Here is a 12,564-nt window from a genome sequence, read left to right on the forward strand (position 1 = left end):
GGGGTTGAGGGGGCGGCAGGAAGACAGCGTGTGAGTGGCAGGCTGGATGCAGCGTTCCTTCCAGCTGGAGGCAAAGAGGGAGCCAGGGGGATGCCGTCAAGCAGCTGGCCATCGGACCCAGCAAACCTGACGTGTAGATCCTGGATCCTGGCAGAGCTGCTTGGGATTTGGTCCTGTTGGGACCCCACCCTGCCATGGCCGCCTCTGCCCCGTGAGCTGGGTCAGCAGGGATGAGCCGCAGAGAATGGCCCAGAGGCAGGCAGTCCCCTAGGAATGTGTATTTTCTGATCCTCTCCCAATTCCCCTGCACCAGCATCAGAGGACCAGGCTCAGAGAAAAGGGAGAGTGAGTTTAAAAGAAAAAGGAAAGACTGCTTCCTAACTGCAAATCTGTCTCCCCCCAGATCCCCCCCTACACACACACACACACACACACACACACACACACACGCACGCACGCACGCACGCAGCACAGCACAGCCTTGCCATGCCAAGTCTTGGGGGGAAAAGAGAACCATGACTTGAGTCTCTGTACCACTGAATTTTTACGTAGACTCAAGTAACTATTAGAGACATAGAGTCCCGGGCCACGGAGAGTTCTGTGACCTAGTGAAAAGCGGGCTTTGTCAGAACAATTGGTAGAAATTATCAGGGAGAAAAATGAAGACTTTCAAAGTTTAAAGTCCTATGGAGTTCAGTTCCTCTATTGCCATGAATGTCTGGAGGCCATGCTAGTCCACCCTGTTCTTACAGTCAGTGCCCCTGGGGACTCTACCCAGCAGCACCTCTGACCAGCCATCGGGGACTCTGCCACACCTTCCTCTTCTCCGTCTCCATTCTAACTTGTTTCCCCTAGAGCTTAACCAAGATATTCCTCCAAACACCACAATGTTCCTATTTCTCTGTGACAAATGCAATGCGCATCAGAGGTCCAAGTCCTCTAAAAAGAAAGATGGGGAGAATGGGAAAGACCCCATCAGTCTAGCAGGGCTCAGCTCCCTAAGGGAGTCTCTGAGAAATCTTGAAGGAGAACCTGTGGGAAGACCAAGCTTGAGTCTGTTTTGTTTGTCAAGGGTGAAGAGAGGAGCGGCTCTACAAACTTTTCTCATGATCAGGACATGGACAGGGTCTACCTGTGAGGCAGGACCCGGCAAATGAGGTCAGACCTTGACATCGGGTCAAATTAGTCACAGGACCAGCCGCCGACTGAACCCAGGACAAACCGTCAAGTCCAGTCTATTGAGACCCTGGGTGGCCAGATGGAGAGACAGTGAGAGGCAGAAAGAGTTAGACCCAAGCATCAAAGGGTGTGTTAGCTTTTTAAGGAAGGAAAAGGTAGGAAGGAAAAAAAAAAGGTCTATGTTATAGAAGTTGCTTGAGATTCATCAAAGTTTATTTTCATTTCTTCCTTTGGCCGTAGCTGGACTGCATTCCCCGGCATCCTGTGCAGTGAGGTGAGCCCATGGGACTGAGATCAGGTCAATGAATGTACAGAAATGTGGAGGATCCTCACCAGGGTTGGGCCATAAAATCACCTTCTATGGGGGGTCCACCACCCTCCTCTCTCCCCGTCTCTTCCTAAGGCCTGTGGAACAAGAAAAGCCTTAGAAAGAGATTATGTGCCTGAGTGTGGAACAGAATCCCCTTCTCCTGCCCCACGGAACCTCGTTAAATTGGTACTTGAGGAATAAATATATATTGTTAAGATCTCAAGTCGGAGCCAAGTGCAATGATGCATGCCTGTAATCCCAGCAGCTAGGGAGGCTGAGGCAGGAGGATCGTGAATTCAAAGCCAGCCTCAGCAACCACAAGATTCTAAGCAATTTGGTAAGACCCTGTCTCTAAATAAAATACAAAATAGGGCTGTGGATGTGGCTCAGTGGTCAAGTGCCTCAGTGGTCAAGTGCCTCTGAGTTCAATTCCCCGTACCAAAAAAAAAAAAAAAAAGATCTCAAGCAGTGGTGTTGTTTGTCACTGTGGAGAGCCTATTGTGATTCAGACATTTTTCTATGGTATTTACCAATCTCGTCCCCAAGTTTTAACAAGGAGCAAATTGATCTATCCACAAAATTAAAAGAAATGTGGCCTTTAAAAAATATTTTTTACAAAGAACATGTAATAACATGAAAAATGGGATTTAAATATGTAAGTTTAAAAAAGCAATAAAATGATTATAAATATTTAAGAAAAAGAAAATCTTGAATAGAAACTTCTGATCCATGGTCAGATGTGCCACTGGCCCCCTAAACCTAATTGAATCGAATGAAAGAAAAGACAGGAAGGAAATACAGGTTGAGTATTACTATCTGAAATCTTTAAAACCAGAAGTGTTTCAGATTAGGCTGTTTTTTTTTTCCCCCAGATTTTAGAATATTTACATAGATATAATGAGCTGTCTTGGGAACGAGACCCAAATCTAAACGAAATTCATTTATGTTTGATATATGCCTTATAGACATAGCCTGTGGATAATTTTCATACAAGACTTTTACTGTGTTTGTATGACTGTGACCCAATCCATGAGGTCAAGTGTGGAATTTTCCACTTGTGGAGACACATCAGAAAGTTTTGTGCTCTGGACCACTGCAGATTTCAGATTTTCCAATTTGGGGTGTTCAACCTGTATATGAAAATGTGATCAGGGTCAGGGGTGGGGCCTGTGAGCAACGTTTTCTTCTTTGTTTCTGCTTTCCTGTTTTCCTGAACTGAACACATTTTAGCCCTTCGAATGAAAAAAAAAAAAAAAAACCAAAAATCAAAAAACACAAGGTTGCATTCTGAGGTCATCCTGAATGAGTTCCCCTAATGCATATCTTTTGGGGCTCCAGATGCTGGGAATAGAGCCAGGTCTCTGAGAGTGTCCCTGCCCGGTTCCCAGCTCATCAGTCAGTCCCCAGCAGTCCAGACTGCCCTTCATAGAACCACAGGGGACATTTGTTCCTGCAACTTTCTTCTGGGGTCAGGCAGGAAGCAGGGAGACCCTGGGGCAGGGGTCCAGCCCAGGACTCACTTGTTGATGCAGTCTTCCTTCTTGTCATAGGCATGGATGACACCCAGGCCCTGCATGGAGGAGGTGATGTGGGAAAACCAGGGTGACCGGCTGACGTTCTCCACTTTCTTGAGCTCCTGGACTCCTCGGTGGAAAATACTGTGAGGAAATCAAGAGGGGCCAGGAGAGCCACCGAGTGGGGTCTCAAAGGGCTCGCTCAGCACATGAAGCTCCAACCATGCACTCAGTATGACAGTTAAGTCAGAGACGGTGCACACCTGAGAAAGGTGAGCGTGCAGTCCCTTCATTTGCTCTGAGACCTAAGTGCTTCCTTTCGTGCCGCGTAAGATATAATTCTAGTCTTTAAAGACCAGAACTTTTCATAAGGTTCAGCCCCTGAATATAAGCCAACCACTTTAGATGCTCAACCAGGGAAAAAAGGGATCTATCTTGGAGCGAAACCTGGTTATCACATGCCAATGTGTGGTCTTCCAAAGGCATTTCAAAGACCATTTTGAACTAACATCAGGACAGCCTGACTTTAAAACCAACCCCCCACAGGATGCTTCCCTTTGCCTGGAAGCCCCAGGAAGCCCGGTGAGCAGAACACCAGTGGCCTTGGGCTTCCACATTAGCTGGCTGCTTATGAGAGAGCGTCTAAGCCCGCCTCCAGACTCTCAGATAAAACTAACCCAGGGGAGTGAGGGAGGAACCTCATTAGCTCAGAACTCAAGTGAGTTGGATAAAAACATTTGGCTAATTCGGTCAGGGCCAGCTCTGGTCTGCCCTGTCTTTAAAGCAAGAAAGTGTGGGTGCAGGGCAGAGAAAAGGCTTATGCTAAGTCAATCAACACTATGAACAGGACAGCAGACTGGAACTATGGTCTAACACAGGGATTACCAAAATGAACCCAAGTCCACGGAATCCACTGGAGGTCATGATATCCTTTCCTTTGTAAAGAACTTGCAGATATTTTTTTTTATTTGATTGTCCCAATAAATACTTGAGGTTGGAGATTGTGGCCAGGTGTCTCAGAGTCACAAGGGATACTTTAGGGAGAGCCTGGCTCTCCCAACTCCCAGGGCACTTCCCACCACACCAAGTACCCATACAGATGCCAAGTCCAGCACCCCAGCCCCAGGGCCTCTCTACCCACATTTGCCATAATCTACTGACACCATCTATGGATTTGATCATTAAACTTCGACAATCCACAACCAAACACATAATTGTGACTACCCTAGCCACCTCTCCTCCTATGTCACCTGTATCTCCTCTCTGCATATCACTTCCCACATTTGGGGTCATCCTTGGCTTCTCCCATCTTCCTAATGCCCCCAATTCCACCAGCCATGCAACCCCAATGAGTCTACCTTATAAATGACTCTTGAATCCATCTTATTTACTCTTCCTTCTTTTGTGGCCTATGTCTGGTCCTTGTCAACTTACACTCTACATCTCTAGTCTGCATTCAATTGTACTCTATTTTTAATTGACACAAATTTATCAAATAGTCATTTGATCCTCACAGCAACCCCCTCTGAAGCAGGCGAGGCATATATTCATTTTGGAGATAAGAAAACTGAGCTTTGGAACATTTCTTGGGCTTCTCCAAGGTCCTCCAGCCACTTTGTGGCAAAGCTGAGACTCTGATGCCATTTTTTTCTGACTTTCAACCTTTCTCCCCCACTCAGTGCCCACCATCTACCTGCTGCTAGAAGAGCCTCTGACCACCCCAGGGATAGGGGCAGCTGTATCCCCTGGGAGGCTGGGATCATTGCCACCCTCCTGCCATCCTCCAGGTGGGCAGGCAGAGCCTCGGCAGGAATCCCCAGTGCAAAGCAGGCTTTTCTGTAACTCTGCCAATGATTAGGATGCAGGCTATTTCTCAAAGTTCACAGCATAAGAATTGGCCTCCTCTCTCCCTCTCCCTCCCTCCCTCTCTCTCTCTCTCTCTCTCTCTCTCTCTCTCTCTCTCTCTCTCTCTCCAGTAGCAGTAACGGCAGAGCCCAATGGTTAGGAACATAGCAGACAGACAGCAACCATGGTTACTAGTTTCCTGGCTTGGGACCAGTGACAATCTCCCAGTAATATCCACCTCTCAGGGTTGCTCTGAGGCTAAAATGCCAGATGTATCCAAAGCACTTAGCACCTGGAGTTTAGTAAGTGCTAAAAATCAATGTGCTCTACCATCAGAGGGACCGTAAAGGCTCACTATCACCTGATACCCGGCCGTTATGCATATCAACTCTGTGTGTGTGTGTGTTTGTGTGTGCATGTGTGTGTGTGTGTGTTTCTCCTTTTTAAATGGTGTGTAGACCTACCATAAAAGGATCAAGAAGATTATAGCAAGGACAGCCAGGACCAAAAGGACAGCGGGAAACACGGCAGCCAATATCATGAGAATAAACACCACCATAAAAAACTGCTGCAGAAAGTTCTCGGCGTGAAACGGCAGCCTCACATCCAGCTCGTCCATGTCTTTGGAAAAACGATTCATTAGCCTGCCAGTGGGAGTCGTGTCAAAGAAGCTCATTGGGCTCTTTAAGATCTGTGGGTAAAAGCAGAGATCCAAACTGGGTTGGGGAGAGTGTGGGGCAAACCCTGGCCACTCTGCTGGGGCTGGGATTGTGAACTCAGGGCCTGGCCTTTTCCCGAGGGTACAACTCAGGGTGCCAGGTGATCTTGAGGCGGTGAGGATGGATGCTACCCATTTTTTGTGGGCGTCAGGTGTGGGTGTGGGGAGATTCTGCCTCTGTGTGTGCAGGTCAGGCCTCAGCAAACCTGGGATGCAGCCCGAGAGGAGAGAGGCTCTTGCCTTTGGAGGAAGAAGGGAAGTTTTCCCTCCCTAGGGCATTTAGAAGACAAGTTCCATTTTGCCTCTGTCCCCCCGAAGTGTGACCCACACCTGTACACTCTGGAAAGAGCCCTTACAACCAAAGGCTGCCACCCACTATGGCAATGGAGTGTGCAGAGGGTAAGAAGTCCTTACTGTACTCAGGGCTGGCAGGAGCAGGAGACGCCCTCTTGGCCTGAACATTTCTGCTCCCTACTTCTACCCCGTCTAAGGGCCCATGATGCACCGGTACAGTTCCCTGGAATTGACCTTCATGACTGGTAATTAGATATGTGGGAGACTCCTAGCTGTCTGCAAACTCCGTGAGAGCTGTTCTCCCCCAGGCCCCAGCACAGTGCTCAGCAATGGAGGGACCCAATAAGCCCTGTGAATAGTGGATGTGCCTGCGGCCCCTGGTAACTGTACCTTATCGAACACTTGGTCGTGTAGCGAGGAGGACGCCATCAGTGTGGTCTTGGTGAAGGTCAAGCCTTTTATAATGCCAAACATCAGCACGGACACCATGCTGGCTGCATATACCCACTGGTACATGTGCTGCCCGATGTCTGCCAGGATCTTGCCGATTTCACACGTGCTCTTGTTGCTGTGGGACCCACAGGTTATCTTTGAAGCAGAGCAAGAGAAGCAGCATGAATCAGTAAACTCTTAAGAGAAGGGAATTTTTTCCAGAGAGAAGAAAACTAAAAAGAGGCAGCACATAATCATGAAGAATGAGTCTGGTGGGTAAAATCAAATCAGCTCCCTCTGGGACCTAGGAGCTTGAAATGGTTCCTCCCCAAGGGGCACCTGACTTATGAGCATCAGACAGTCAGGGGGGAAACAAGGCAGATGAGCTAGGCAGGTCCAGGGCAGCCATCCCAGAAGCTACCTGTGCCTCAGAGGACCAAAAGTGATGCTGCTGAGCCAGGAAGATCTAGAAACAGACAAGGAATCTGGATGCCATGAGGCTAGATGAGCAGCCCGTAGGCATCCCAGACAAGACAAGGGATCAAGGACCAGTCTCCAACTTGCCGGGATGCCCAGAGATTTTTAGGGGCACTCAGAGGGGCTTCTTACAGTCTCTCCCCCTTTTCTTTTCCCAACAGCCAACTGTGAGGGTGCTGGTACACTACCCTGGGTTCCCTGTTTGGGGAGAGCGAACACAGAAGGCTCTCGGAGGATTTGAAGAAACCGTAGCTCCATGCTGCCCAGGGAGAAGACAATTTCACCAGCATGTCCAGGGGGGAGGCCCTCTTTCCCTCCTCCTCCTGAGAAACTGGCAGTTTCATTTTTCTTTGGGCTCTGTGCTAAAAGTCAAGAGTGCCTTTGGGGAGCAAACAAACATCTTTCTTCTAAATGCCATTCTGCTGATTACGCTAATAGAGGAAATATAAACCAGAGGTGGCTGATGGATGAACGCCTATAAAGGCAAAAGCAGCCCTGGGGAGTTAACTGATAAAAGGCCCGACTTGGAGGAGGGGTTTTCCTGGGCCTTAGGTTGAGCCCACAGCATTGAGGGATTGGGGCAGATGCAAGGGTCTGCCACCACTGCTGCCTGGCTCCCTGGCCACCTGGGAAGGCACCCAGCCTAGGAGGCGGCTTTGCTTCGACCCTATGCCTGAGGCTCTCCAAGGAAAGGGCTCTTTCTTGGGGAGAATACATATGTTCTGGGAGAATACGTATGTTCCAGACATGACTCTCTGTTTCTGCACAGAGCAGGCCACCCATGGGCCTCTTCCCTTGGGAATGGCCTCGGGAAGCTGCACCAAGCAGCCTCTCTCCTACCCAAACTTCCCCATGTCTGCGCACATTGGTTGTCATAGCAACAAACTGTACCAATCAAAATGTAATCTCAAGGGATGGGCAGGCACCCTCAGCGCATTCCCTGGGGGCTAGGAAAGCTTTGAAACCACTGGCCATCGGCTGGGAGGGCTCCCAGCAAGCTCCAAGGAGAGGAAACTTCTTAGTGCTTCCCTGGAGGGGCCCTGGCCAAGGTAGAAGCCTTGGGGATGGGGCAGAAAAAGGCTCTTGGTGGCCCCGTAGTATTTGCAGGTTGAGTCTGACTCTTCCATGTCCCCTTCCTGCAGAGGCAAAGTTGGGGAGCAGAGCCATGAAGAACCTTCTGGCACCAGCAGTGTCTATGACAAGATGTCAGTTTCTCTCCAGAAGCTTCGCTGCCCCCCCCCCCGCCCGCGCCCGGCCACTGCCCCTCCTCAGAGAAAACTTTGGACAGAAGCTGTAGAACCTCCCTGTCCGGCATGTACTTGACCCCATTTGCTGTATTTGACTAGATGCCCTGCCTGTCTGAAAAAATACAAGGGGGAACATGAATCATGAGGTGTAAGCAACCAATTCCAACTTCACAAAAAGGGGCAAAAGAACAAAAATGAGCTCAGTGTGTGCTGCTGGACTCAGATTTTTCCTCCAGCAAACTTTTTGCTCCAGACACAGACTCAGCATTGCCAAATGAAACTCACCTCTGAGCCCTTGTCTAACCAGAGACCCAGCCACCAGTTGCTGAAGGCGGAGCTGCCAATCATCAGGAGGAAGAAGAACATGGCAAAGAGAGAGAGAAGGTAGCCTGCAAGAGGAGGTGAGAGAGAAGGGTAGGAGCAGGCTCATCATCCTCAGAGCCCAACCCTTGGAATCTGGGAAGCACAAAGCCTGGGAACTGCATTCTAGACTTATTCAAGATGTCTAGGGGTTGGGCCCCTGAACCCCAATGAAGACATCTATTCCATCTGGTTGGAAAATGGGTCCAAATTGTCAAGGTATTAGAAAAATCTCTGATGTGCACTTTAATAGAAGCAACCTAGTATTCTTTAAAAGGAAACCAATAAAAACGCAGTCCTGGAGAGAAACCAGAAACGAAACTACAGATGTGTTCTGCACACAGAGGCGGGAATTGGGTGCAGATGACAGGTAATGAGGTGATTGCGCCTGTACTCAGTGATTAGAGAGCCAAGGTGTGGAAGAACCATCCTGGTTCATGGCTGCTGCCCACTCAGCTCCAATAAAACCGAGTCTGGCAGCTTTAATGGAGATAAAAAATGATTCCATTTAAAAGGCAGCATTATCAGACTTTAGTTTTTAGGGGCGGGGGAATAAAAAGCATTGATAAACAGCCCTAGCATAAAGACAGTAATTGTTAAAGGAATCATAAAATGTGAACCCAACAGTTTAAGAACAGATTTTTTAAATGCAAATTAAATCAAGAAACCCATTGTTTTATACCGAACCTCCAGAAGCCTTAATGTATGTGTGATATGTTTTCCAGGTCACAGTTCCTTCACGGGAGGATTCAGTCTGGACAAGCTGGTGCACAGGAACTACAGAGAAAAACACAAGGCCATGGCCCTCAGTCTCAACCCAACCCCCTGCATACGCCACACCTCTGCTAAGAGGACCTATGACCCATCCTTCCATTTGCCCGATGCTTTCAAATTTCTACCATGCTTTAGCTCATTTTATTTTGTTTGATTTTCATTACAGCCCTGTGAAGCAGGTGGTATTAGGTCTTTTAAGAAACACTTATTTAATACCTACTATGTGCTCATTCCTGGAGCTCAGTGTGTGCTGAGCTACGTTGGTGTTTCTCCAGAAGTCCCCCAAGTATAGATAGGAATGCATGTTCAGGTGGCCCTCAGTACCCACATGGCTCTGCATCTGCAGAGTCAACCAACTTCAGATTGAAAATGTCTGGGGGAAAATTTTCAACTATACTAACCTTATGCAAACTTTTTAGCCTGCCCTCACCCGCTCAATAATACAGTGTAATGCCTGTTTGCATAGCATTAAAATCGGGTTGGGTATTCACCAAAATAGAGATGATTTAAGGTATAAGGGAGCATGTATATGCAATTACTATTCCATTTCTTAAGGGTCCTGATCAACCATAGGCTTTGGCATCTGGGGTGTTCTCCTGGAACTAATCCCCGGAAGGATGCTGAGGGGTAGCTGCAGTTTATTTGGGAGCTAAAGGGGAAAAAAAAATGAAAGAGAAGGGAAGATCACAATAAAAAATGTGGCAATCCCTGCAGGCACCTGGAGCTTAATCCCATTGTAGAGAAATCTCAGAGCCAGTGGCGAAATACATCTCAGAGCTTTTTCACATGAAAGGGATCTGAGAGTTCCCTATACCAATTCCTCTTGGCCACTGGGGGAGGGGCTACTTCTTGGGGAGGTTAATTCTGCAGCTTGTCTCCTGGCCACCAGAGATGGTCCCCAAGCAAAGGAATGCAGAGGCGGCAGTTGGGAGTCAGGCTGTATGCACTGAAGGGACAAGGACACCCACAGCCTCTTCTAAAGGGTGCCCTCCTCGGTCAGTTGTTGCATGGATTCCTGACTCCCTCCACCTGGCCATCCCAAGTTCTCTCCACTCCCCAAGGGGAAGGTGAAAAGTTCTCCTCCAGCAGACGGCATTTTACAGATACACAGATGATGGCCAAGGCAGCTCCCAGCAGCCAGTGCTGATTGTACATTTCTTCTCCCTCCTTCACACAGAAGCATGAAAATGTCAACTCCCAAGCAGAATTATAAACCATCCTTGGCTTTTATCAACAGAGATAAATAGAGCTGGATGAGGGGACACCCTATACCCGGACTCTTTCACACCTCAAAGGCGGCTCTGTGAATAGAACCACCATTATTCTCTGCCTGGGAACCTGGGTGCTTCTTTGAAAATGGTCAGGCTGACTTTCACCCTTTATATCTTAGACTAGAAAATGAGGGAGATGGGTGTGGGCAGAGCCCAAGGAATGGGCACCCCGGCGCACAAAAGGAATCCGTGGAATCCCCTGCAGCCTGCCAGCCCAGCCAGGAGTGTGGCTGGTGCCTCTTTTGCTTTTGCTGGGCTTTAAAAACCACTCTGAACCTTTAACTATGCCTAGGCCTCTTCCCTCACAGTACCTTTCAGAGCACTGAGCGCCTGGTGTGTATCCAGGAGGATTAGGTCTCTGGGGTGGGGAATGTTTCACAACTCCACTTCCCTCTCCAGTGGAGAGAGGGTGGGAGGAATTGAGGAGCAGGGATCATTCTCTCCACAGGGCCCCTAATCCTGGGCAGCCTAGAGTTTTTCCTCCAAAAGATGGGAGAGATGTCTGGGCACTTCACTTCTGCCTAAGAAGCTACAGAGCAGTAAAAAAAAGTTGTCTTTCCAAACATGTGTGCCTGTGTCACAAGCACCGTTAATGGCACCCAAACCCATTGATTCAGAGACTTTTTATTCCTTCATGTTTTAACATCTCTGAAATCTGGATGTGCCTTCCCCTCAATAGCATATGATATCATTTAATTGGAACAGAGTGTTTTTCCTAAGTGGTATATAAAATAATGGTGGGTTTAAAAATGGATGGCATTTTAAATTTGATGAAATGCACTTACTTAAAAAAAAACAAAACACCTACACATTAATGAAGATTAGTTAGAGAACTTGAAAAGCCATCTTGCTGTGGGTGCTTTCAAGAATTGGGACCCCTGCACTATCAGTATTCAGTGCTAGGCAGGGCACAGGTGGATGCTCGAAGGACACAGAATGGAGGACAGGATGCAAGAATACAGTCTAAGGAGAACTGGACTTTGCCCAGTGCATCTTTCCTCCTCAGCTTCTTGGAATTTCCTCATGCCTTCAACCTCAAACCCTCCACCCTCTCCCCCTTCTTACTACAGTATCCCTAGCAGATTCCTACACTTCCTTGAGAAACCAATTTGAAGGCCACCCCCTCTGTGAAACCCTCCTATGTTTGTTTGTTACTCCCACCTCAACTCCCTGTTATTCCAATCAGTGTTTCCCACAGCTCTCCATTTGCCTACGATTCCTACCAGACCAGGAGGTCCCAAGAACTCACGAATTGGTTCTTTCTTTCCCAGCCTAGCTTAGTATCTGGCACATAATAGAACGTTTAGTCCTTAATTGTTTAAAGAACAAATAACCATATCCCATCTTGATCCCTTCCTAGCTTCACAGTCCTTTCTCTGTGTTCCTCACAAAGGATGGGAAACAGCTCTTGCTGGCTCTTCCCTCTAATTAATCCCTGCGCATTGTTTTGTTCTCTCCAGTGACTAATAGTAATGACTATTGAGGGTCATTCTGTGTCAGGCACTGTGCTAATCACTTTGTGTGCAGGTTGTCATTTAATCTTTGCAGGAACCTATGAGATTGGTATGATTACTTCTCCATTTGATGGGTCAGGAAACTAAGATTTCAATATTCTCAGGATCTTGCTCAAGATCACAGAATTAGTCATGGGGCAGAGCCAGAATTTGAAGGCCCCGGCTTATTTCCCAGTCGGCCGCACAATTCCAGCTTCCACAAACGACGTTCACGACGCCCAGAGTCAAACGGTAGAATGCCCAAAGGTACACTTGAGTAGTTACACAAGGGCATGAATGGTAAATAAATACCTTTTGTTTCTACAAATTCTGCATTGGTTTCAGATTCCTTTCCTTCATCTTTCTCATCTCCTGGAGTCAAAACTAGGGTGAGAAAGAAAGAGAGGTCTGTGTCCACTCTGGAGCCCAGGATGGGAAGAGAGGCGGGATTGGAGCTCTGACTGTACCAGCATCTTCATCCATCTCCTCGGAGCTCTCCTGCAGGGCTTCCACCATGGCTTCATTGTAAATGTGTTCAGGGTCCTGGAGACAAAATGAAATTTCTTCTGGAAGCCAAACGGCAGAACTTCCTCCAAGGCCAGACATCACCAGGGACAGCTCCCACCCTCTCCAGCCCCAATGCATAGTTA

General features: G+C 48.0%; 1 protein-coding gene across 4 annotated transcripts in view; it reads right to left on the reverse strand.

The window, feature by feature from the left end:
• The window catches only part of Abcc12 (ATP binding cassette subfamily C member 12), a 59,017-nt gene that overhangs the window by 15,329 nt on the left and 31,124 nt on the right, over positions 1-12,564 (reverse strand). For 2 of the 4 annotated variants that reach the window (XM_077793145.1, XM_026406896.2), the window contains 7 exons: positions 12,382-12,457; positions 12,227-12,298; positions 9,064-9,153; positions 8,302-8,405; positions 6,251-6,448; positions 5,313-5,539; positions 3,010-3,147 (listed from right to left, as the gene is read on the reverse strand). In XM_077793145.1, the coding sequence (XP_077649271.1) occupies positions 3,010-3,147; positions 5,313-5,539; positions 6,251-6,448; positions 8,302-8,405; positions 9,064-9,153; positions 12,227-12,298; positions 12,382-12,457 (905 nt within the window). Of the gene's footprint in view, positions 1-3,009; positions 3,148-5,312; positions 5,540-6,250; positions 6,449-8,301; positions 8,406-9,063; positions 9,154-12,226; positions 12,302-12,375; positions 12,458-12,564 lie in introns of those variants that run through there. The other 2 variants (XM_026406897.2, XM_077793146.1) reach the window with 2 other exon arrangements.

This window comes from Urocitellus parryii, chromosome 15, assembly GCF_045843805.1.
Source record: "Urocitellus parryii isolate mUroPar1 chromosome 15, mUroPar1.hap1, whole genome shotgun sequence".
Lineage (NCBI taxonomy): Eukaryota > Metazoa > Chordata > Mammalia > Rodentia > Sciuridae > Urocitellus > Urocitellus parryii.